A 24,254-nucleotide genomic window follows, 5' to 3' on the forward strand; every position below is an offset into this window, starting at 1 on the left:
AAGGCTAAGGACAAAGATTTGGAAGTTACCGTGACACAGTGACAGGATGGACAACCTAAGAATAGTAGAAAAAGATATGAACATTTAAAGACAAAACCCTTATAAAGAGCAGCACTTAAAAAAAAAAACCATGAAAAGGAGACAAATAATTAGTGGTTTCCTCAAAGGAGAAAAAGTGTGTGAAATAGGAACTTATGATTCCCTTAAATACCATTCTGGCTTAATTACAAACTCCTTATGCTGGAAGAAGTGGACACTGCAGTATTTAACCACGGTTATTATCTAAAAGGCAGTGCTAGAACACAGAAAATGCCCCAAATGCGTATATGATACACTTAATTAACACTGTGATGTAACAAGACAATGCAAAGCAGGGTTAAGTTGGGACAAATCTTACACGTTACATATCTTACAGAGTATCTTACAACAAAACAAAATGTCAGGCATCACACATAAACCATTCACTCAAAATTGAGTCAAGGCTGAAGACAAAAATAAAGCAAAAAATAATATCTTTAAAAACAAAACAAATGCCATGGGAAACTAGTTATGACAATACAAAGATTATTTGGGAAATGCTCTCATTTCAAAAATTGTGAAGTTAAATTCATTACAAGGCTTAAAAACAAAACTAGGCCCAATATCAATGTGTTTGATTCAAGCTTTTTCAATGTTTACAGATCTAAAATAGAAGTAATTACTAGCTTATTGCTAGTCTTTGGGAAAAGTACATCTAGCAAACAAACTATTTTAATTGTATTTATGACAATGTTGGCTCATTCGAAGAAAATAAAGCAATTAAAAACCAATCAGAAAAACATTACAAGGACAAAACTGTAAAACTTACAAAGCAGCACTGTAGAACACAATTACAAAAGTGATGCTGATTTACTTATGTGGATTAGAATGGCCTGGGTCTGCAAGTGGTAGAGAGTTAAGTGCCACTTAGTACTGCTAAAGAAAAGCAAACTGTTTCCTTTACACATACCAAAAAACTACAGTGTACAAAGATAAGATTACAACTTACACTGGGGGACTGTAAAGGCAAAAATTACAAGGAAGAAAGGAGATAGGCAGTCCTCCAATAAGCCATTCATTCATATAGTGGATCACTACACAACTGATAAAAAAAAAAGTTTTACATGTGCTGACATGTAAAAATGTCCAAGATTATTAAATGAGAAAACAACACTAGCAAAATGATTCGTGTTTGAAGAAAAAAGCTACACACATATCTGGTGTATGCAGAGAAAATTTATAGACATTTACAAGAAACTTGAGTAGTACCTTGAAAAAGAAGAGTGGGACTGAAGAAGACAGGAAATTTTCACCTCTACCCTTCTGTAGCAAAAATAAAGTATGCGTTATGTTCGGTCCAACTTAGGAAAAAAACATGTTTAGTATTTTGGGAAGGTGGCTAGACACAGGACTGCTATCTATAAAACCAGACCAATGAAGACACAATCACATTTAAAATGCTTCAACACACTCAAATAGTATGTTAAATGGTGAAACTTTTTAAAAGTTCAATCACATAACCAAAAAAGAGCCACAAAACTTTACTTGGACAATGATAAGAGTTCAGTAATATAAAGTAAAAATTAAGTCTTGCAAAAGCCATAATCTGCATGTGAGCGTTTGGTCCAGTCCTATAGTATAATCTGTTTAGACTCAGAGCTGGAAGGGTCTTTAGAGCAAACCACCTCATTTTATATTTACCTTAGACTACTAATCCCCAGTAATAGAAATCCTAGGAGTTCTATTTCAGTAACAAAAACTATTTGTAGAACCTTATGGAGCGACTTATTTTGAATATATGTCTGCTTTTAAAAGTTTAGAGCAGGGGCCAGTCCATTTTGTTTGCTGCTGTATGCCCAGCACCTACATCATAGTAAATAGTGGTATTCAATACATATTTTTTGGAGGAAAGGTAGGGACATAATTTCAGTGCAAAACTATGAGGAATTACAAGTTCTGGAGTAAAAGAAAAAGGGGCAGGATTAAAACGTGCAAATTGGTTCCTCTGAATTGTAAGACACGGTGCCACATGTGACTGCATGCCCACAATTTCATTTTTTGCTTCTAGCAGTGGAAGAAATCATCACAATACTATTCAAGTCTAAACTACCCAAGGTGCTAGGGAAGGCTGCCTAATGTCTACTTTGGAATTCACAGTAAGCAGAATACCACAAAGTACTACTGAAAGATTTACAGATTAGAACTGAAATTTGGACACCAGGAGATGATGGGCAAATGAGCTGGCCTGGACTACCGAGTAAAACAACCTAAGGAGTAGTGTTTCTCAAACTATACATGCTGAAGGACCAGCTTGAACCCCCAAATTGCACTGTCAAGAACATACTTTTGTAAAATATATTTTAAAAAATTAATTACTAAAAAAACGATCACATACTTTAATGTCACAGCAATATCAAATTGCTGTAGAAGTTTCTTGACATTCTCAATTTCTAAAATGGTCCAGAGACACTGGACAGCACTGACCTAGAGTTTTGATTTTTTAATGTCAATCTCTTGCATTTGTCTAGACAGTCTGACTCTGAGAGAGAAAATTCAGGTTTTTTTCCCCCTACTCAATAATGAAAACAATCCATAAGAATTAGAGATAAAAAGTAGCACAGTCTTGTCATTAACTTATTTTAATTTTAAAATGTAAAACAATGCATTATCACACTGCCTTAGTAAATTAAAATCATCCTTTTAAATGCAAACTTCAGCATTTAAGAATTTTGATTCCTATGAAGTTGAAATTTTTGCATTATTTTGCCATTTACCTTAGAAGATAACAGGAGATAGACACTTGAAATGGTATAGAAAATATTCATTTAACTTATACATCTATAAACTCCTGTACGTTTGTCTCTATGTTCTCAAAATCCTCCAAACGATTAGTTTAGTTGATTGCTAACAGAATGAGCCTAGCGGGGCTCTCCATCTATTGTAACTTTCATTACCAAAGGAAGTAAAAGGAAATGTTTATATGCCTGGCCTAGAAACTGACTACAGTCTGATACAATTTACTATAGCCTATCAAGATAGGCTCTACACTATTGAGAGTATAATGTGACTTACAGGGTCTCTGGAACCAAATTTCCAGGATTCAAATCCACACTTTGTGACTAACAAGCTGTAAAGTGACTTAATAAAATCCTCACTGCTTCTTGTTTATTCATCTATAAAATGGGGATAACAGCACCTATGTCCAAGGATTATTGTGCAGGATAAAGTGCATGTAAAGTGCTTGGACCACTGCCTGGCACACAGTAAGTACTAAAGAAGTATTACAATTATTTAATTCTTACATAATATGCTTTAAATCCTTCTGCATAATTGCGATTATTAACAATGAACTGGTTAAAGGAAATATGTCACATCCCTACAATGAACTACTATTCATCTGTTAAACATTATTTTAATTCTCTATTATGAAAATATATTTACTTATAATATCCTGTTGGACAAGGAGGAAAAAAAGTAAGTTAGAAAACCATACACAGGCCAGCCCCGTGGCTTAGCGGTTAGGTGCGTGCGCTCTGCTGCTGGTGGCCCGGGTTCGGATCCCAGGCGTGCACCGGTGCACCGCTTCTCCGGCCATGCTGAGGCCACGTCCCATGTGCAGCAACTGGAAGGATGTGCAGCTATGACATACAACTATCTACTGGGGCTTTGGGGGAAAAAATAAATAAATAAAATTATAAAAAAAAAGAAAATCAGATACAGTCTAATCTTATATTTAGAAAAGATGCTAATGAAGTTATGAAAAGTTGCAAATCACTGCAATACTTAAGTGGCATTTGCTGAAAGTGACTCAGTAATTTACCATTCCTCCCTACCCACTGGGAAAAAGACTTAAAATACAACTGACTATGATTCTAAAATCGTAACGATAGGATAATTAAATGCTATAAATTAGGTTTTTTAAAAAATTTAGAACTGTGTATATTTAATGCATTATTCCTCCTCTACCCTGGAAAGCTAATGCTTCTTAAAATGGACTACATTTTAGGAATAAGGAAATAGAGCATTAATTTCTAATAGGTACACTGCTCCAAACTCACCCATTACCAACACCATCACTTTTAAGCAAGCTCTTGAAGTGCTCACAACTACACATATCAACACTGACAATAAATCACCTTAACCAATCACCCAAGCTTAAACAGCAGATATTAGGGACAGTATATTGAGATTATAAACACAAAAGATTCTGTATTTCTGGTATACTGAACAAGAGGTGCTTGTGGTATTGAAAGTACTCAGATGGCAGCCTGAGGTACTCCTCAAACTGTTTTAAAATTCTTCAATAAAATCAGTACTATTAATTTCATGTTTATTTGATACAGGATTTTTGTCAAGCTGATCAGTTTTAAATGATTAATTCATAATAACCATTTAAAGACAAATTTTCCTCTCAACTAATGATTTTCATTCTACCCATAGTTCAGCTTACCCTTGTCTATGATAGCCGTATTTCATTTCTCTGGATCTGAAATACACAATTATGTATTATAGACAAAATGTTTTCAAGTTTGCTTTCAAATGAAGCCTAAAAGAGTAGATCAAGTTTTCAAATTTACTAAAACCATACTACACCAATTTACCAATATAAACATTTGTCTTCATACCTGTTTATTCCATTCTATTTAGACAGCAATACTAACAAAATTTTTAATGCCTATGTCCCACACCCTAAACTCTTTCCCTATGCTATCACTTGACACTTACAAAAGGACACCTCAATTCAGCAACCAAGTTTTTACAACTATTCCCACCAATCAAATGGTGATGTACCAAGATGGCAACTCTCATGAGTTTTAACATACTAAGAGTACATTATTTACCTAATACTGAAAGACTGTGCCTTACTTTATAAAAAACAAAGATAGCCACATTAATTTAATCCCATATATATGATGCTACCTATTCAATTTATTAAAAATTATAATAAACATAATAATTAAACTAGTGCTCCAAACTTATGCTGTTCACGTGGAAGACACTATGAGATAAGACACAATAGAGGCTGCCTTGCAATAAGAGGTACAAATTCCTTCTATAGAAATGGAGAAATAAAAGGACAAATCTAGTTGTCTAAAAGACAATTCACTGTACACATTTTATTTACAGTTTTGTACACTGTCTTAATATGAATGGGACCGCTTTTCTACTTGAGCCATTTTTTAACCAAAGCAAAATAACCTAAGTAATACAAAGTGTTAAAATACAGCATAAAGATACAAAAACAGAGATACTAATTCTAATTAGGAATGTAATTATGATGTTACATTTTTTATAATCCACAATTATGTTTAGGAAATCACACAAACATAGATCACTGATTTGAATGAAATGCATAAATTTGTAGCAAAGCTTTCTAGTTACAAAAAAACAAAAAAATTACCAAAGAATGCACAAAATTAATGTTTATTCCACCTTTGTGTCATATTCCTGGATCCTTCACCAATGTTACATGAGGAAAAAAACAAAAGCAAAACAAATGAAAAACTGAAATCAGAATCACTAATGTTATCAAGTAGGGAAACAAATAAATTAAAATCTAGCAGCCATCAGCAAGAGTACAGCAAAGACAATGCTGTAAAAAGAAACAAAGAAAATTGCTAGAAAACTGTATGCATCATACTCTTTCAAACCAGCAAAATATGCTCCTGCATACAATAGAACATAAACAGAATTTTTTTCCTGTAAGGTATAGAAATGCAAGTTCTTTCTTTAATATTGTGGATGGGTAAAACGTGTTTGTAATGGTAATTCTACTAAGCTATTACAGAGTGGGCCAGGAACACATTTACAGATTCTGGGGACGATGTGTACTGTAATTCTTTGATTGGGATAGTGGACATTCTAGCCAAAATTTAAAAAAAAAAAAAAAAAAAAAAAATGAACACAGAAGTACAAGACAAAGGCGAATGAGACTTCTCTTATATCTTAGCAACATTTAGATGGAAATCAAATTTAAATGCAGTCCACTCTGCTTTGAAGAGGCTTTGGTTCAGCTCCCAAATCTCGATTGCTTGACGCAGTCTCCTACGAGAATACTCAGAAGGTGTCTTCTTAAACAACAAACCTATTTTTAGTGGTGGAGCCGCTCTTAGTAGCTGTGTCTGCATGGGACTGATAACCAATCACTATCTTTGGAGGAAGTCCTAACCTTTCCTTGTATACCCTCCTAGAAGAAAAAGAAGAAGAAAAACAGCCATTAATTTTTAGTCACATACACACAGACACACCAAATTCTGTATTATTATTCTTTATATAAAAAATACTAATAACCAGAGAGTGAAATAGGAAAAAATTGCACTCTCTTTTCCTTTTAGCAAAATTTACTCTTCATTTTCACAACAATCTTGGTTAATCACTTAACCAATACGTGAAAGTCTACTACTGTGATAATTACTAATAAACTGATAATAAAGCAGGGACAGTCCTTGGGCTCACTGTTTACAGTATCTGATTATTTATAAACAAATAATCACAAATTCATATGAGGTGGAGCTGTATCACATGCATAATTAATTTACATAAAATCAATTACATGCAAATGTCTATTTTAATTCTGTGACCTAAAATCCTACAATTATATTTTACATATAAACATAATAAACATCATATGTTACTGCACAATTACATTTACCATACCTATTACTGGCAAGCATGTACACTCAAAAATTAAACACTTTGAAGGTGATTTATGATATTTTCAGGGTAATTTAGAACATACATGATTTCTACCTTATATACTAACTCTACAACCTGATTTTCAAATAACATGTGACTCTGTTTAAGAACAAAATGTGATGGGTGCCAAAGAGGGTAAGTATAGGGGCTGTGACATTGTACAACTAGGAGGATCTAATCTCTTCTGTGAACTTAGAGAAATCTCCCCTTTAGAAGTCATGAGATCAAAGTATAACGCTAGGAGAATGAAGCACATCTGACGGCTAGGGAACCAAAGTAAGGCTGTGTAGCTGCAGCTCATAAAGAAGGAGAACATGAGAGATAAGGCTGACAAGGTAAGACTGGGGACAGATCACAGACAGCATCACAGCTCAAGCTCAAGTTAGGAATCTGGATCTTTATTCTAAAAAAAAAAAAAAAAATCAGCAAAATTTCAAAAATAAGCACCAAAACAGAAATAAAAATAAAGGGAGACACATTTTCATAGAGCTAAATTGTCCAATATGATACTAGGACCGTTTTATTTATACTCCACCCTCCTGAAGATTTCACTACCTTCCCTTGAATAAGGTATCTAAAACTAAGTTTACGATAACTAAAATTATAACATTCTCAGACTTTATTATGATACGATATATTCCCTTCAATTATACTTAACATTAAAAATGCCAGAAAGCAAGAGCACTGAGCCATGCAACTTGGAAAGGTAAAAAAAAAAAAAAAAAAAAGTCCCTCCTTGAAAAATTAAAGTCAAATACAAATATAAAATTTACAAAATTTTCAGAGGAAAAAATTCATATTTAATTTCTTTAACTTGTTTTCTAAGAAATATGAAACCCACACAATAAATTTTGATGCTGACAGAAAGATTAAAAATATCAACAATCAACTCCTTTCTCTTAAAAGAACAGGGAATTTTTGCAAAGAATATTTACACAAAAAAAATTTAACTTACAGGTGCGTTCTAAATATGAACAAAACCAACACACTGTCACCTAAATTTCAATGAAAATTTTACATACAGTGTACACACATGCACAAAATACACATATACTATTTACCAATACTCACTGAATTATCATGAGTATTATACATTAGCACAATGATTTTAAAGAAGGAAAAAAGACTTTTCTCATTTGATAAATGAATAAAATGCTATATGCCAAAATGGAGTGCTCTAGTGATTATATACTTCATTACTAGGAAAAAGAAATTTTACAGAAATAAAAAAAACACGTACAAGGCACACTGAAGACCAATAGAGCAGTTCAAGATTATAAAAGTGTTCATGAAAACAATACAAGGAAAATAATGATTTACAAATCCCAGTATTTCTAAAGCTATAAATAACAGTACTTCTGCTTTTAGTTATCTTAATATTTTAAAAGTACTGCAAACAACAAAACTTACCCTATATGTGTAACAGCATCTCTATTTTCACATTCAGTAGTCCATATTGCTATCTTATCACCTTTAGCTCTAACATTAACAACAGCTCCACATACATCATCACTGTAGTCATCAAAAGATTCTCCAATAAGGCACAGCAGCTTTAAAAAAAATCCAATCTCAAATTACATTCAATAGATTATAAACAGCTTATTAAACAGCAACTCTCTCTCATATATTTGTATATATACAAAACTGAAAAATAAGTATTTAAATCAAGGGTGACTTTCTGAATGTCTAAATTATATTTATGCATATAGTTCTTTGTCCTGAGTTTTTAAAAATTCATTTGTTTGTTTCCTTGTTTAATATCAAGAACATAACAATTGTTTTAACTTTTTTTAGCAAATTGGGCAATTGATGTCAGAGCACATATAAAATGTGAATTATTTCATTAATATTCATTTGCTCTGCTGCTGCTTATACTTGCCAAGCAAACAAACATTAATGGATAACTGAAATAGTTGTTCATAGTTACACTAATTGCCTCTTGTTCTTGCTGTTTTTCATGAACACTTTCTAACGTTTTTCTTAAAATAGTAAATATACATAAAATTTACCATTTTAACCATTTTTAAGTGTACAGTTCAGTGGCATTAAGTATATTCACAACGTTGTCCATCTCCAGAACTTCTGTCATCTTGCAAAACTGAAATGGCTTTCTAATGTGGAATTCTAAAATGGTATTTACCGATAATCTCGGCCAAAAGCAAAATTAAGTCTCTTCTTTAAAAAAAAAAAAAATCATTCATTCAAATATTTATTGATTGCTTAATTTAATAAGTGCTAACTATAAACAAGACATTGTGCCAAGTGCTAGGGATACAAAAGAGACTATGATTCCTGCTCCTTAAAGCTTTAAGTTTAGAAACTCTCACTATAGAAAATGCCTATTATCTCATATTTAATATATGCCTTAAGCCAAAAGTTTCAGGTTACATCATAACATACAAGCTGAATGATATCAAGCTACAATTTCATTAATCTAAAAAGTTTAGTACACAAAGCAATACTCTAAGAGGGTTGTAAACACATCACAAAAAATGTGAAGTTCTATAACTTTGAAGTTAATAAAATGACCAGGATGAGCTTATTGTGGGAGGTGAGAGTCAACTGCCAATCACTTTATATTTGATTTGTAACATAGTAGGGGGTTTCACTGTACTAGTATGTAAAATATACAGGATTCACATGATGGAGCAAAATTAATTGCTGGCCTAGATTTTCTAGATTGGGCATCCATATCTCTTCTTCAATTAAGGAAATGTAATGTAAATTAAGTTTTAGTATTCCAAAACTGCGTTATAACTTTAAAACCTTACCGTCTCTAGCCAAAAGCGATCCAGGTCACTTCGTCTCTGCTGTTTGTTCAATGTAATTAGCCATCGTCCTCCTCTTTTGTTTTTCTCATCTTCCCACATAGGCTCAATACCATCCTACGAGGTTAGAAGACACAAATATTAGACAATATTGTTACTTTAACGTAAGAGATCACTAGAAACAGCAAGCAACAACCTTGTCAACTTTTTACTTTATTCTCCATAAAACTGTTATTGATGTAGTGAGAAAAAAGCATACAAGATTTAAAGCTAGAGGCATGGGATTGCAGAATTAGAGTTCTGAGGCATTTATTAGCTATCAAACCTTGGGTTTCAATTAATTTGGAGGTTCTTAAACATTCTGAATAACAGACACCTTTGAGAAGCTACATACATTTCTATACCTAGAAAATATACGCAAAAATTATGCAATTTCAAAGAATTAATGAATGCCCCACCCCCTAGCATCTGACAAAATCCATTTATGAATATCTCAAGGATGCACTCACCCCAGGTTAAGAACTCCTGACAAACTCTGGACTTCAGTCTACTCAAATATATAAAGAGACTGGATGGATGATCAAAGCTCTTTTCAAAATCAATCACATTATGTGCCCAGAGAGTGGGACTCTCACTTAATTTCAATTATTTATACTAAAATAGTGCAAAATATATTTATGCTAAAGCCTAGTAAAGCCACTTTAATTATTCTCCAAGCATCAGAGCATTAACTATTCCTAAGTTTGTGGCAAGACTTCTTAATGAATCCCTGAATGGTCCAATCTTATAATAAACATATGAAATCTCCAATTAAGCATACCTTAAAAAGTGAGTAGTCACAGCCAGGCATTAAATTACTAGACAACTGGATATGGTTGTACAGGCTAGGTAAAAGAAAAGAACAATTATAAACAGAGAATATATAATGCAGAGTTTAGGTGCTTACATATACATTTAGAGAATATGATAAAAATAAACAAGATAAAAGTTCATGCATTTCTCTGGAGTCAATTTCTGAAATGGACCAAACAGATCTTAAGGATGGTCAGTTCAAAAATCAACATCTGATGATTTTCAAGAAAATATTTTTAATGATTTTATTCTGACAAAAATATATTTCGATGTATTAGTTAACTCAATGCATAAGAAACTGAGAATAGAGGTATGAGGTAACTTTAAGTAGGTGAAAGAATTTATGAGGCTAATGAACAGTTTTAAACCCACAAAAAGACAAATCAAGAGAAAGCAAGACAAACTTCCTGACCATCAGGATTGCATGACTGAAATAAGCCAACATTATTATCCTTGAAGGTCTCCAAGAGTAGAATAGACCAGTGGTTCCCAAATACCACAGATGGTTATTTGGCGAGCTTTTAAGAAAAAAACAGTTCCAGGCCCTACTCTTTGGGATTTTAATCCATTATATACAGGACAGGACCCTGGAACCTGTATTTCTAAGCTATTTCCTAAATATCAATGTAACAGAATAACATTTGGGATGACGCAGATACTCAGTCGCCTGAAGGTAGAAGACTAGAATCATTTGATCTCCTGACGGTCTCTTACAGCAACATTGTTATAAAATTGGCAACAGAGTAGGAATGCTTTGCCTGTCTCCAATATTAGATGCAGAAATCGTGATCTTAGCTATGTCTACAGACTATGGGTCATGCTATTATCCTTAGTCAGATTCTCTCGGTGCTATTTTAATCCAGTCTAGGAATACTTCTACCAGAGTTTTAAGAGTCTGGCACCCTTTGGATCACATTCCACAGAATAACATACAAATCCAATTTGGGTGAGACAGCATAAGACTGAATAAAGCTTATTAGTTGTGGAGTCACTCTACCTAATAGTCATTCTTCCTAAGCTACATTATCACTGATAGGTTCCACTAGGCAACAAAAGAGGACTGGATACTAACAGTAACTACAGAATTAGCACCATCACTTTTATAAAATTAATAGTGTGGAAGTGACCTTCTTCAGTGGCATTAAAGGTAGAAAAGAGCAATGTTTCTTTTGTTGTTTCCTTTCTCCTTATGGTGCTCCAAGGTCTCAACAGTAAGTTTATAATGAGAATTTGTAATGATACCTTTAAACAGAATCCTAACAGTACAGACAGATTGGATAAATCCAAAAGGACTCAATGGTTCTTTACCACTAAATTTGCCAGAAAAAAAAAAGAAATTAAGAAGTGACTTAGATATTTACAGAAAGCTGAAGGATTCCTTCACATGTCTAAATTATGGTATAAAATTCCACTATGCAATGACACTGCTTACACATAACTAGAGTGTGGGGGCATGTTCTAATCAGAGGCCCACTTGGAAACACAGTTATGTAAACTGGGGAAAGCCCAACAAACTAGATAAATGCAAATTTGAATCAGCAGGGGAAATGGTTCAAGACTCTTGCTCCTCTTCCTCCTCAGGAGACTGGAGACTTTGTATGTTTTAGAGGCCTCCTGAATAAATACAACTCAAGAAGAAAAACACTCATGTTTTGATAAAGGGAAAAACAGAATAACCCTAGTGTAACTAGACAACTAGACCTAAGAATTACTTAGGAGGCTTAAGTATAGTTCTATTACTCTAAAAAACTGCTGTCAATAAAAAGTGACTACTCAAAGTGGCTAGCTCACAATTTGTAGTTTTCCCTAATTATTCTATCTTTTTTTTTTTTTTCAGTGATTCAAATTCATCCTGAATGCCTATTATGGGCAAAGCATTGGAAATAAGACAAAAGAATACTGTTTCTGCTCTGGAGGAAGTATACATGTATGAATCTTCTGACCACAATCTATTCTTTTGTGTGGGCAGAATACACTCAGGGGGCTACATTAAAACATAAGAGCAGCATAACTGATTCAGTATATATTATGATCCAAAAAAATACTAGATGTAAAAATTAGAATATTTAGATAATTGCTAGGTAATTTACAGCTCTTAAAATTGTTTTAACAAGTTTTACCTTTCATGTTCTCAAATAGTTTCTCCATATATATTTTTCAAGTAAATGACATACTAAATTAACTTGTTTTTTAGAGAATCAATATTCCAAAAATTGAGAAAGACTTCACAATTTTAAATTTTATTTTCAAGTCATGCAAAGGTTTTTGACCCCCAAATCTTAACTTTTTGCTAAATCTGAAACAAAATCTCAAAAAGATATTTCAATTATTCTTCTTGAAGTTGATCAGAAAGTATAATGAAATTAAAAACTATCATCACAGATACTGTCCTTCTTGGACAAACCCTGAATTTGGAGCACTTCAGCTTCTGAAATCTCAGAATCCCTATCACAGGAAATCCCAGATGCTACAATGATAAGAATTTGTAGAAACAGGGACCTAACAAAGCTCTGGAATACTGAAGCCTGGGACAAATATATCGAGGCACCAGAAAGGGAACAAGTTCCAACAAGTTGTCAAAAGTTCTAGGGGCAATAAAGGATTCTCAAGCGAAGGATATCTCAGGACAAGGAACAGAGAATATGCAGGGCTAAAGGATGACAAGAGTGAAGCTTTCTAAAACTGATAAGGAATAATCACCAATTCAAACAGTTGTGAGGAGATGGACAAAAAGGTAGTTCCATAGATGAATATTTATTAACTGTTTCACTTTCCTCTTCATTTTGTGATGTGACTTAAAATGAAAAATTATACAACTACTAAAACAAACACCCTAAAATGAATGGTTACTTACGCCCAAAAGTCTTCAACAGTATCAAACTTAGAAATCAGCCGAAGGTTTGCTTGCCAAGTTTTGCTTTTATCATTTTTAAAAAACCAGAGTGCCCATCTAAAAATAAAAATTCAGTGTCAAAAAAATGGCAGTTTTACATTCATGTTCATAGCAGTATTATTCACAATAGCGAAAAAGGGGAAGCATACCAAGTGTCCATTGAAAGAGGAATGGATAAACAAAACGTGATATAAACATACAATGGAATATTTATCAGCCTTAAAAAGGAAGGAAATTCTGACACTTGCTACAACATGGATGAACTGCGAGGACATTATGTTAAGGGAAATAAGCCAAAAAAGACAAATACTCTATGATTTCATTGCATGAGGTACCTAGAGTAATCAAATACATAAGACAGAAAGTAGAACAGTGGTTACCAGAGGCTAGAGGGAAAGGGAATGGGAGTTGTTGTTTGATGGGTATAGAGTTTTAGTTTTACAAGATGAAAAGAGTTCTGCTGGAGACTGGTTGCACAACAATGTGGATGTACTTAACACTACTGAACTGTACACTTAAAAATGGTTAAGATGGTAAACTTTATGTCACGTGTATTTTACCAAAATTAAAAATAAATAAAAATTTCAAAACGGTAGCTGTTATTACAGTGGCAAATAACGAGTAGTCTTCTCTATTTCTTTCATTTAGAAAGTATGTTATTTTCTGTCTACTACATAACAGATTCTCTGCTATACTTAGAGACCCACTGAGGCTCATCCCTCAAGGAAATTCACAGAAATGTAGTACACAGACAATTACAGTGTGCTAAGTGCTATGATAGAGATAGTCAAACACCGTTACTTAAGAAAAACAGAGCAGAAGCACTTAACCAGAAAGGAAAGTGGGGAATAGGGAAGCTGAATTTTCAAAGAAACAAACAAGCATTAGCCAAGAGGGAGAAATGGGAGTGCTAGGAAGGGAGGAAACTATGAAATGTGATTCTCTATTTACTCAAACACACAAATGAGAAAATAACAAAATAAAAGGATTCATTGAGTAATGATACCATATATATGTTCTGAAATAATGTATACCAGTTTCTATATATCTGTATATACTTCTGTTAAAAAAGCTTTACTCTAATACCTTGAAGATAAACTCATGTCACATCAAAGTTAGACTTCAATGTTACCATCCCAAGATGATTCATCTTTAGTAGAATTATAGTCTCTGAATCACTATACCAAAGGTAACTCAAATGGAAATTTCATTTACTCATTGATAAAAATGTCATCTGAAGACAGGTTTCCAAATGACATATTTTCCTAACTCTATGATTAATATTTGATAAGCTCAGACATAAAAATGAGATGCATTTCAATACCCACTTGATAATCTGTTATTTGCCAACCCAAGAGCAAAAAAAAAAAAGCAAAGGCAGAAAGCTATTAAACACATACACACAAAGTCAAGTACTGTACTCCGGATTTCTAAAATTCAGTCCTTTGAGGGGCCGGCCCCGTGGCTTAGCGGTTAAGTGCGTGCGCTCCGCTGCCGGCGGCTCGGGTTCGGATCCCGGGTGCGCACCTAGGCACCGCTCCTCCGGCCATGCTGAGGCCGCGTCCCACATACAGCAACTAGAAGGATGCGCAGCTATGACAGACAACTATGTACTGGGGCTTTGGGGGAAAAATAAATAAATAAAATCTTTAAAATTCAGTCCTTTGAAAAATTAAAAATAGAACTACCATATGATCCAGCAATTCCACTTCTGTGTATTTATCCAAAGAAAATGAAAACACTAACTCAAAAAGATATATACACCCTCATGTTCACTGTAGCATTATTTACAATAGCCAAGATATGGAAACAACCTAAGCGTCCCTCAAAGGATGAATGGATAAAGAAAATGTAGTGTGTGGGTGTGTGTCTATACACACACACAATGGATTATTCAGCCACCAAGAAGGAAATCTTGCCATTTGCAACAACGTGAATGACTTTGAGGGCATTATGCTTAGTGAAATAAGTCAGAGAAAGGCAAACACTGTATGATCCCACTTATATGTAGATTCTTAAAAAAATGAGCTCACAGAACAGACTGGCGGTTGCCAGAGGTGGAGGGGCGGGGTGGGGGGTATGTGCCTGAAATGCATGAAGGGGATCAAAAGGTACAAATTTCCAAACTCACAGTTATAAAATAAATAACTAATGTACAGCATGGTGACTGTAGTTAATAATACTATATTGCATATTTGAAAGGTGTTAAGAGAGTAGATCTTAAAATTCTCACTACAAGTGAAAAAATTTTGGTAACTACGCATGGTGACGGATGTTAACTAGCTAGACATTGCGGTGATCATTTTGCAATATATACAAATATCAAATCATTATATTGTATACCTGAAACTAATATAATGTTATGTCAATTATACCTCAATTAAAAAAATAATAATAAAATTAATTAAGTCTTTCTTTTTTACTGCATTCAGCCATTAAACATATAAAGATTTATCCTAAGAAAATAACTGGATGACTAGGCAAAAAATGTTTGTATAAGAATGTTTCTAATTTTGGAAAATTTGGAAACATCTTAAGTGCCTATTGACGAGATTATTTAAATCGCAGTTCTCCAAGTGTGGTTTGCAGAACCTAGGGAACCCTGAGACCGTCTGAGGAGCTCTGATGAGTAGAAACTATTTTCATAATAATACTAAGAAATTACTTTATTTTTCACTGTGTTGACATTTGCACGAATGGTGCAAAAGCAATGGTGGGTAAATGTGCTGATGCCTTAGCAAGAATCATACAGTGGCCCCAAAATGTACTCAGTAGTCAATCTATCCTTTATTATCACCAATTCTGACAGTAGCAACAATATCAGTTCAGTTAAGAATGCAATTGATAAGGCAGTAAAAATTACTGGTTTCATTAAGTTTCAATCTGTGTATGTCTTTTTCATATTTTGCACAAAAAACACTTCTACTGTATACCAAAATACAATGCTTAGACAACAGAATTGTGAGGTGAAGTAGCCACATTTTTCTTGGAACATCATTTTTACTTTAAAGAATAGCTGATGGGGCTGGCCCATGGCTTGGCGGCTGAGTGTGCGCACTCCGCTGCTGGCGGCCTGGGTTCGGATCCCGGGCGCGCACCGACGCACCGCTTCTCTGGCCATGCTGAGGCCGCATCCCACATACAGCAACTAGAAGGCTGTGCAACTATGACATACAACTATCTACTGGGGCTTTGGGAGAAAAAATAAATAAATAAATAAATAATAAATAAATTAAAAAAAAAAAGAATAGCTGATAAACCATGGTTATTTCTTGAAAAAATGAACAGAGTGAGCCTGTTGCTTAAAATTTGAGCTTTCAGGAGAAAATCAGAATTTTGGAAAGCCTGCATGTGCCACTGTGAGTGTGACAACTTATTAAAACATAAAGACATTTCTGATGAGTTTAGCAGTGATATTAATAAATATTATTGTTTTGATACTGTATAACGAAAAGTGCCAATATATGGAAGATATGTATAACTCACTGAACCAATATTTTCCAAATGACCAGTAGTGTTGCAAAATCACGCATGGGTAAAAGATCCATTCCAAATGCAAACAGACAAGGGATTTTAATGTACAGGGTAGGAAAGGTTCTTGGATATGGTTTCAGATTCCACATTGCAACTAACCTATAGGAAACCTAGTATCAAAGAAGCATATCTGTAAATTATTTTAAAAGGCTATTAAAAATTCTCTTCCCTTTTCCAACCATGTACCTATCTGAGGTGATATTTTCTTCCTATATTTTCTCTGAAACAACTTATCTCCACAGACCAAATGCAGAAGCATCTATGAAAATGCAGAGCCGGCCCCGTGGCTTAGTGGTTAAGTGTGCGTGCTGTGTTACTGGCGGCCCGGGTTTGGATCCCGGGCGCGCACTGACACACTGCTTCTCCAGCCATGCTGAGGCCGCGTCCCACATACAGCAACTAGAAGGATGTGCAGCTATGGCATAGAACTATCTGCTGTGGCTTTGGGGGGCAAAAAAAAAAAAAAAACAATTGAGGAGGATTGGCAATAGATGTTAGCTCAGAGCCGGTCTTCCTCAGCAAAAAGAGGAGGATTAGCATGAATGTTAGCTCAGGGCTGAGCCTCCTCAAAAAAAAAAAAAAGAAAGAAAATCCAGCTGACTTCTATTAAGTCAAGCACTTACAGAGATTTACAAAAATGCAAAAATGCTATTCTTCCCACTATATATTTTTTATTTTGAATAACATTTTTTTCATAAAAAATATTTATGTTAACATGAAATGGATTTTTTTAAATGTAAATATAATTTTATATTTTCTCAGGTTTATTTTCTAATTTCGGAAAGGGATAAAAATCTACATAACCAAAGCTCTGTGGGAGTCCTCAATAATTTTTAAGAGTGTAAAGGCATCGTGAGACCAAAAGTTTGAGAACTGCTGATTTAAACAGAATAAAATAGGGGCCAGCCTGGTGGCGCAGCAGTTAGGTGCATGCACTCTGCTTCGGCGGCCCGGGATTCGCCGGTTAGGATCCCAGGCATGCACCGACGTGCCGCTTGTCAAGCCATGCTGTGGTGGCGTCCCATATAAAGTATAAGAAGATGGGCACGGATGTTAGCTCAGGGCTGATCTTCCTCACAAAAAATAAATGAATAAATAAATAAAATAAAATAAAATAAAATAAAATAAAATAAAATACATCCATACAACAGACTACTACGCAGCTATTAAAGAGGATAATTGTGTGGGTAAAGTTTTCCAAAGACTGACATGAAACCCAGAAGCCATGGAGGAAAGGTGATATTCAAATATAAGAAAATCAAAAACCTCTAAAAATACATATAATTTTAATTCCACATACAATGTTAAAAGACAAATGATTTGGATAACTCATTTTCTACTTAACCCCCCTCTTGAATGGGCTAGCATCCCTAATATACAATGCTTGGAAATAAACTTGAAAAGATAACCCAAAAGCAAAAAATAGAAAAAAGAACTGAACAGACCGTCCACAGATAAAAACATAAATGATCAATACTATAGGAAATTGTTTTGAAACTTCAATAAAAGAAATGCAAATTTAAAACGATAAGACATTGTTTTCACAAATCAGACTAGGACCAATCCAACCGGCAATAATTAAAAAGAGTGATGGTACCAGTTGCCAAGGATGTAGAAACTAGGAACTCTTAAATGGTTAAGAGTCTAAGGTGATGAAGGATAATTTGGCAGTACCTATAAAGGTTATTAAAAGGTAGCCTTTAGCCTAGGAAATCTAAAATTTTACCCTATAAATATATTCACATAGTACACAAAAACATACAAGGAGGCATACACTACAGCACTGTTTGTAAATAGAAAAAAAATCTGTATATCCATTAATGTAAGCCTGATACAACACTATAGAAAATACTATATAAAATGACTATATATTCATTTAATATAAGGCAGTAGTTTAAAATAATGAGGCAAAATCTCACATACAAACAAGTCAATAGTATGGCCACTTGTATTAAAAAAAAGTATATATATGCACATTGAAAAGTTCTGGAATAATACAAACCAAATTTAACACTGATTACTCCATGGAGCAGAGAAAAGTAAAATGAGGAGGAAAGCAGAGAACTTCTACTTTATAGACTTGTGCCCTGCTAATTTCATCTTTCTTATAGTTATTATAGGTTCTTTGTTAAGAAAGTAAATTCTGCAATATTTATGAAAAGTATAATAATAAGGAAACTACCAAAATGTGAACCATAAAGCATGTTAGAATATTTTCTAAATGATATTTATTATTTTACACAAGAAGTAGAATTTATAGAGAAATTGAAATCCTCAGAGATTCCTTTTTAGGATTTAATCAGTCTGTTTACTGATGAGGACACTTTTCAGGAATCTCTCAGATTTCATTCAAGCTGGGAGGGACATATGCTTTGATTACTTCTCCCCACAATAATAGCAACACCAAGAACTGTGTTCACAGACAGCTAGAAGGCATACAGAGTTAGCTTTTTATAAGATATCACTGAAAAGATGAAAAAATACTCTACGGGTTTTGGTGCTACTGTTTGTTAAGTAGAACTATATGAAATTGTTGCTAATCAATTATTCAACTTAATACCTTTGGTACAATGCTTTTCTGAGGAAAGATTTTATCCTTTATGGACTATTCGACTTTTGATATCTCACTCACTAGCTGACAATCCCCATTATCTAAAAAACTGATTTGTTCCTCACTGGAGGATATGTGGAACCACAGTTCTCCTATGAAAACACTACATAAAACATGTTAGGACTTTTATTTCAGTAGGTCTACCATGATAATGAAGAAACGATAAAAAAATATTCAGGCCACAAAGGGAAAAATATATTTTTCAGATAAATGAAACTAAATTATAGACAGGCTTGTGGGATCTTTAAAGTAAATGGAGTAAAAGGTCGAGGGTGGGGAGGGATGGACAAATGAAAGGAATTGAAATACTTAAATATCCTCAGAAGTTAATTCCAATTTACTTTCTTCCAGATTCTTACAATGTTTCTGAGCTGCCATTTTCTTCCCACCATCAGCTCTCAATCAATTCATGTTAATTTTCATTACATAAAATAGACAATTAAGTAAAAACACAAACATACGGGGAAGGGATAGGGTGAAGCTGGGAAAAACCATTTAATGAACTACTACTCAACCACTACACTCTAACTAGGAAAACTTAACTCATCTTAACCCCTTCTCTTTTCCTCTCCTACCTTGTCTTAAATACAAACCAACCAACCTCCAGACTCCACACCTCCTAAGCTCTCTCTCTTTTCTTCTTCACAGCCCAACTTCAAATTGCCTATTCTTGCTCTATACATTCACTCTTCAAATTACTGAATCTTTTTCCATCTTCTGCACTCTACTCTACTTCTGCATTTCTCCTATGTTAGCAAGGACTTTCTTACCGTTTGTCTTTTTGAGACTTTTTCTTGTTCAACTGAATGGATATTTGACCTTTCTGTAGCAGATACGCTGTTGACCACCTTGTCTTTAATACAAACCATCTGCCAGTTTTCCATGACCACCACTTTGTCTCAGTTTATATAGTTTATACGTCTGTACCTTTCGTAGGCACTCTCCCTCAAAAAAATCCCCTATACACTGGTATCCCAAGCCTCTGGTCCTGAGTCAAGTTCACTTCTTAAAAGAATTCATTTACTACTGTGATTTCAGTTACCACCAATTACCAATTACTGATCAATTTCAAGCCAATCTCTCAACCAGTTCTCCTTTCTGAGCTCAAGACTCACACATAAAACTTCTTGATGGACATGGTCATCCAAGTAAAAATGGAATCCTCAACCTAATATATCTAAAAAGACTCATCTAACCTTTCCATGCAAACCTGCCCTATTCGCCATTTACCCTGTTGCCTAAGTCAGAAAACCTATGTGTCAGAAAGCTTACCTGTTTTGTAAAGGATGTTTAATATAGTGTTCTGGGTTAGCAACCTCCTGATTAGATTCTGTTTTCTCTTCTTCTGTAGGTGGGGGATTAGGAGTAGGGGTGGTTTCCTAGTGGGAAATAATAAAATACTATTTAAAATTTCTTAACACATCTATGACAGCAATACTCTAAAAAAACTTGAACCAACATTGCTGATATTATCTTTTTAAGAAAAAGGAATTATAGCAGAAGCATTTCATAAAATAGACCACAGACCAACCTCTAAGAGAAGCACAAACTCTCCATTAAGAGCAAAGTGTTTCTTCAACAACACAAAAAGATTTACGCACGCCTATGTGCACTGCAGCTTTATTGACAATAGCTAGACAAGCAACCCAAGTGCCCATCAAGGATGAATGGATAAAGAAGACGTGTATATATATATGGAATACTCCTCAGCCATAAAAAAAAAAGACAAAATCATGCCATTTGCCACAACATGGATGGACCTTGAGGGTATTACACTAAGCGAAATAAGTCAGACAGGGAAAGACAAACACCGTATGATTTCACTTATACGTGGAAGATAAACACATGGATAAGGAGAACAGATTAATGGTTACCAGAGGGGAAGGGGGTGGAGGGAGGGCGAAAGGGGTGAAGGGGCATATGTGTATGGTGATGGATAAAAACTGGACTATTGGTGGTGAACACGATGCCATCTATACAGAAACTGAAATATAATAACGTATACCTGAAACTTACACAAAAGTAAATATGACCTCAATAAAATAAACAAAACACAATATATTGTAATAGATTGACTGTAGAAGCAGATGTGGAAATCCAACTGTCTTCTATTAAGTAGCTATTAAATTTATAAAAGTGTAAAAAAAAAAAAGAGAGCAGTTTCTTAAATTTAAAAATATAACAATAATATCATATATATTTATCTTTTACTTACACATTTTAATATCAGAAAGATTGTAGAGATGTGAAACAAAGCTGGAAAAATCAGTCTCTTTCTTAACATACCGTCATACTAAAGTATTGTGTATGGTACTGGGGGGGGGAGCACAACTAAAGATTGGCGAGTGTAATAACTATACTATGACGACAAAAAAAAGCTTTATAAAGTGATCAAGTCAATAGTATACAGGTCTTGGGCCAGCTCCGTGGCTTAGTGGTTAAGTGTGCACGCTGCGCTACTGGCGACCCGGGTTTGAATGCCGGGGGCGCACTGACGCACCACTTCTCCGGCCATGCTGAGGCCGCGTCCCACATACAGCAACTAGAAGGGTGTGCAACTATTGACATACAACTATCTACTGGGGTTTTGGGGGGGAAAAAAAAAGGAGGAGGATTGGCAATAGACGTTAGCTCAGGGCCGGTCTTCCTCAGCAAAAAGATGATTAGCATGGATGTTAGCTCAGGGCTGATCTTCCTTACACACACACAGAAAAAACAGTATACAGGTCTTTGTCTTCATGTCATACTCTTATTACATACGGTAACTTAAAAGTTCAGCAACTTTTGTCATTTTCAACTGGCCCTAAGCAAAAAAGCTGGATATTGTCTTGAACTTAAAATCTTCTTCTAGGTTAGACATAATATTGTCATCTTTAAAAATGTCAGAATGGGGCCGGCCCAGTGGCGCAAGCGATTAAGTGTGCGCGCTCCGCTGCAGCGGCCCGAGGTTCACCGGTTCGGATCCCGGGTGTGCACCAATGCATCGCTTGTTAAGCCATGCTGTGGTGGCGTCCCATATAAAGTAGAGGAAGATGGGCATGGATGTTAGCCCAGGGCCAGTCTTCCTCAGCCAAAAAAAAAAAAAAGAGGATTGGTATCAGATGTTAGCTCAGGGCTGGTCTTCCTCACAAAAAATAAATAAATAAATAAATAAAAATGTCAGAAAAAAAGGGAGACGGGGGGGTAATCACTGTTCTCATTACTCCATGCAGCTCTTCACCCTACTATAAATCAGTATCAACAAAACAGATAGCCAAGGAAAGGCACCAAAAGCTGAAACCAAAGCTGATAACAAAAAAAGGGCACTGCAACAAGAGTTTGGGTATCAGATTTAAACTGAACCTACAAAATCACAGAGATATAAGTTTGCATTATGTAAATCACAGACGTATGATCTAGAAGATCTCAGAGCAGATAAGTGATAAGTGCTCATTTTACAAAATACATTTTTCTTATCAACATGACATGCCCAGGAACTACTTTCTATTAGCCTATAAAGTTACTCATAGTGGGGGCTATATCTTGATTTTGCTCATAACTGTAACGCCCATGATCACAGCACTAAGTCCAATTGGAACTTATTAGCTTGATTACTTAATTGAATAAATTCAAATGTTTATAGAAGTAGTTCACACCCTAAAATTCACATACAGTAGTCAATGCCTTAAAATCACCATTTTTACCAGAATTTCCTCATCCCAGTCAATTTAAATCTTCAAACAGATGATAACTACCAAACGTCATTCCTTATCCCACTAGCTTAAAATTAATGACGATCTCCAGACAGAAGCAGTCTCACTGGACAGAGAAAACAGGGAATAGTTAGGGCTTGCCAAGGCAGGTGGGCTTTGGGGGACAGGGTTCCAAAGAAAAGTGAGCCGCAGGAGTGAGCCTCAAAAATCTATGTAAAAATCCCTCACAGATCCTGGGCTGACTCCTAAACTGGGATGTTCGGAGTGGCAACTCTGGGTGGCCTAGCAGAGAAAAGCTGAGTCAAGACTTCTGAGGTTGAACACCATTATGAAGACTAAGTTGAGATCCAGCCAGAATGGGTGCATGAAAATCCTCAGCTTTCAGATGAAATTCTAGAAAGGCCATGCCCTAGGAATTAGGTGAAATACATCTGCCTAACAAATCCTAAAACCAGTCCTTGACAGGATCAAGGTGATCTATCTATAAATTAACTGCCTCCAAGAACCAAACTCTGCACTCTTCAGAGGAAGATAATATAATCCTGAGCCTCTATGAATATTATCTACAATACCTAACAAAAAAGCAAACATTACTAGACATGCCAAGAATTTTTTAAAGTGACTAATGATCAAGAGATTAAATTGTCGGGCCGGCCCCGTGGCTTAGCGGTTAAGTGCGCGCGCTCCGCTGCTGGTGGCCCAGGTTCGGATCCCGGGCGTGCACCAACGCACCGCTTCTCCGGCCATGCTGGGGCCGCGTCCCACATACAGCAACTAGAAGGATGTGCAGCTATGACATACAACTATCTACTGGGGCTTTTGGGGGAAAAAATAAATAAATAAATAAAATTATATAAAAAAAAAAAAGAGAGAGATTAACAACGGAGTGACCTCAGCAGAATGTAGGATTAGTGAACCCAAAGACAAGTCAATACAAAATATTCAAGTGGGGGGGCTGCCCCACGGCGTAGCGGTGAAGTGCACGCGCTCCGCTGCTGGCGGCCCGGGTTCAGATCCCGGGCGCACACTGACGCACTGCTTGTCAGGCCATGCTGTGGCAGCGTCCCAATATAAAGCAGAGGAAGGGCCGGCCCTGTTGCTTGGTGGTTAAGTGCGCACGCTGCGATGCTGGTGGCCTGGGTTCAGATCCCGGGTGCGCATTGAGGCACCACTTCTCTGTCCATCCTGGG

At 35.2% G+C, this 24,254-nt stretch overlaps 1 protein-coding gene across 2 annotated transcripts in view; it reads right to left on the reverse strand.

The window, feature by feature from the left end:
• Positions 1-5,105: 5,105 nt before the first annotated feature.
• Positions 5,106-24,254, reverse strand: part of EIF4E (eukaryotic translation initiation factor 4E) — a 39,921-nt gene continuing 20,772 nt past the window's right edge. For both annotated transcript variants that reach the window (XM_004430985.3, XM_087434626.1), the window contains exons 2-7: positions 20,645-20,751; positions 13,189-13,284; positions 10,303-10,366; positions 9,486-9,599; positions 8,125-8,264; positions 5,106-6,205 (exon numbers count right to left, since the gene is read on the reverse strand). In XM_004430985.3, coding sequence (XP_004431042.1) covers positions 6,091-6,205; positions 8,125-8,264; positions 9,486-9,599; positions 10,303-10,366; positions 13,189-13,284; positions 20,645-20,751 — 636 coding nt within the window. In that variant the 3' untranslated portion in view covers positions 5,106-6,090. The remainder of the gene's footprint in view (positions 6,206-8,124; positions 8,265-9,485; positions 9,600-10,302; positions 10,367-13,188; positions 13,285-20,644; positions 20,752-24,254) is intronic.

This window comes from Ceratotherium simum, chromosome 8 (genome assembly GCF_057802395.1).
Source record: "Ceratotherium simum simum isolate JZ-2026a chromosome 8, ASM5780239v1, whole genome shotgun sequence".
Taxonomy (NCBI): domain Eukaryota; kingdom Metazoa; phylum Chordata; class Mammalia; order Perissodactyla; family Rhinocerotidae; genus Ceratotherium; species Ceratotherium simum.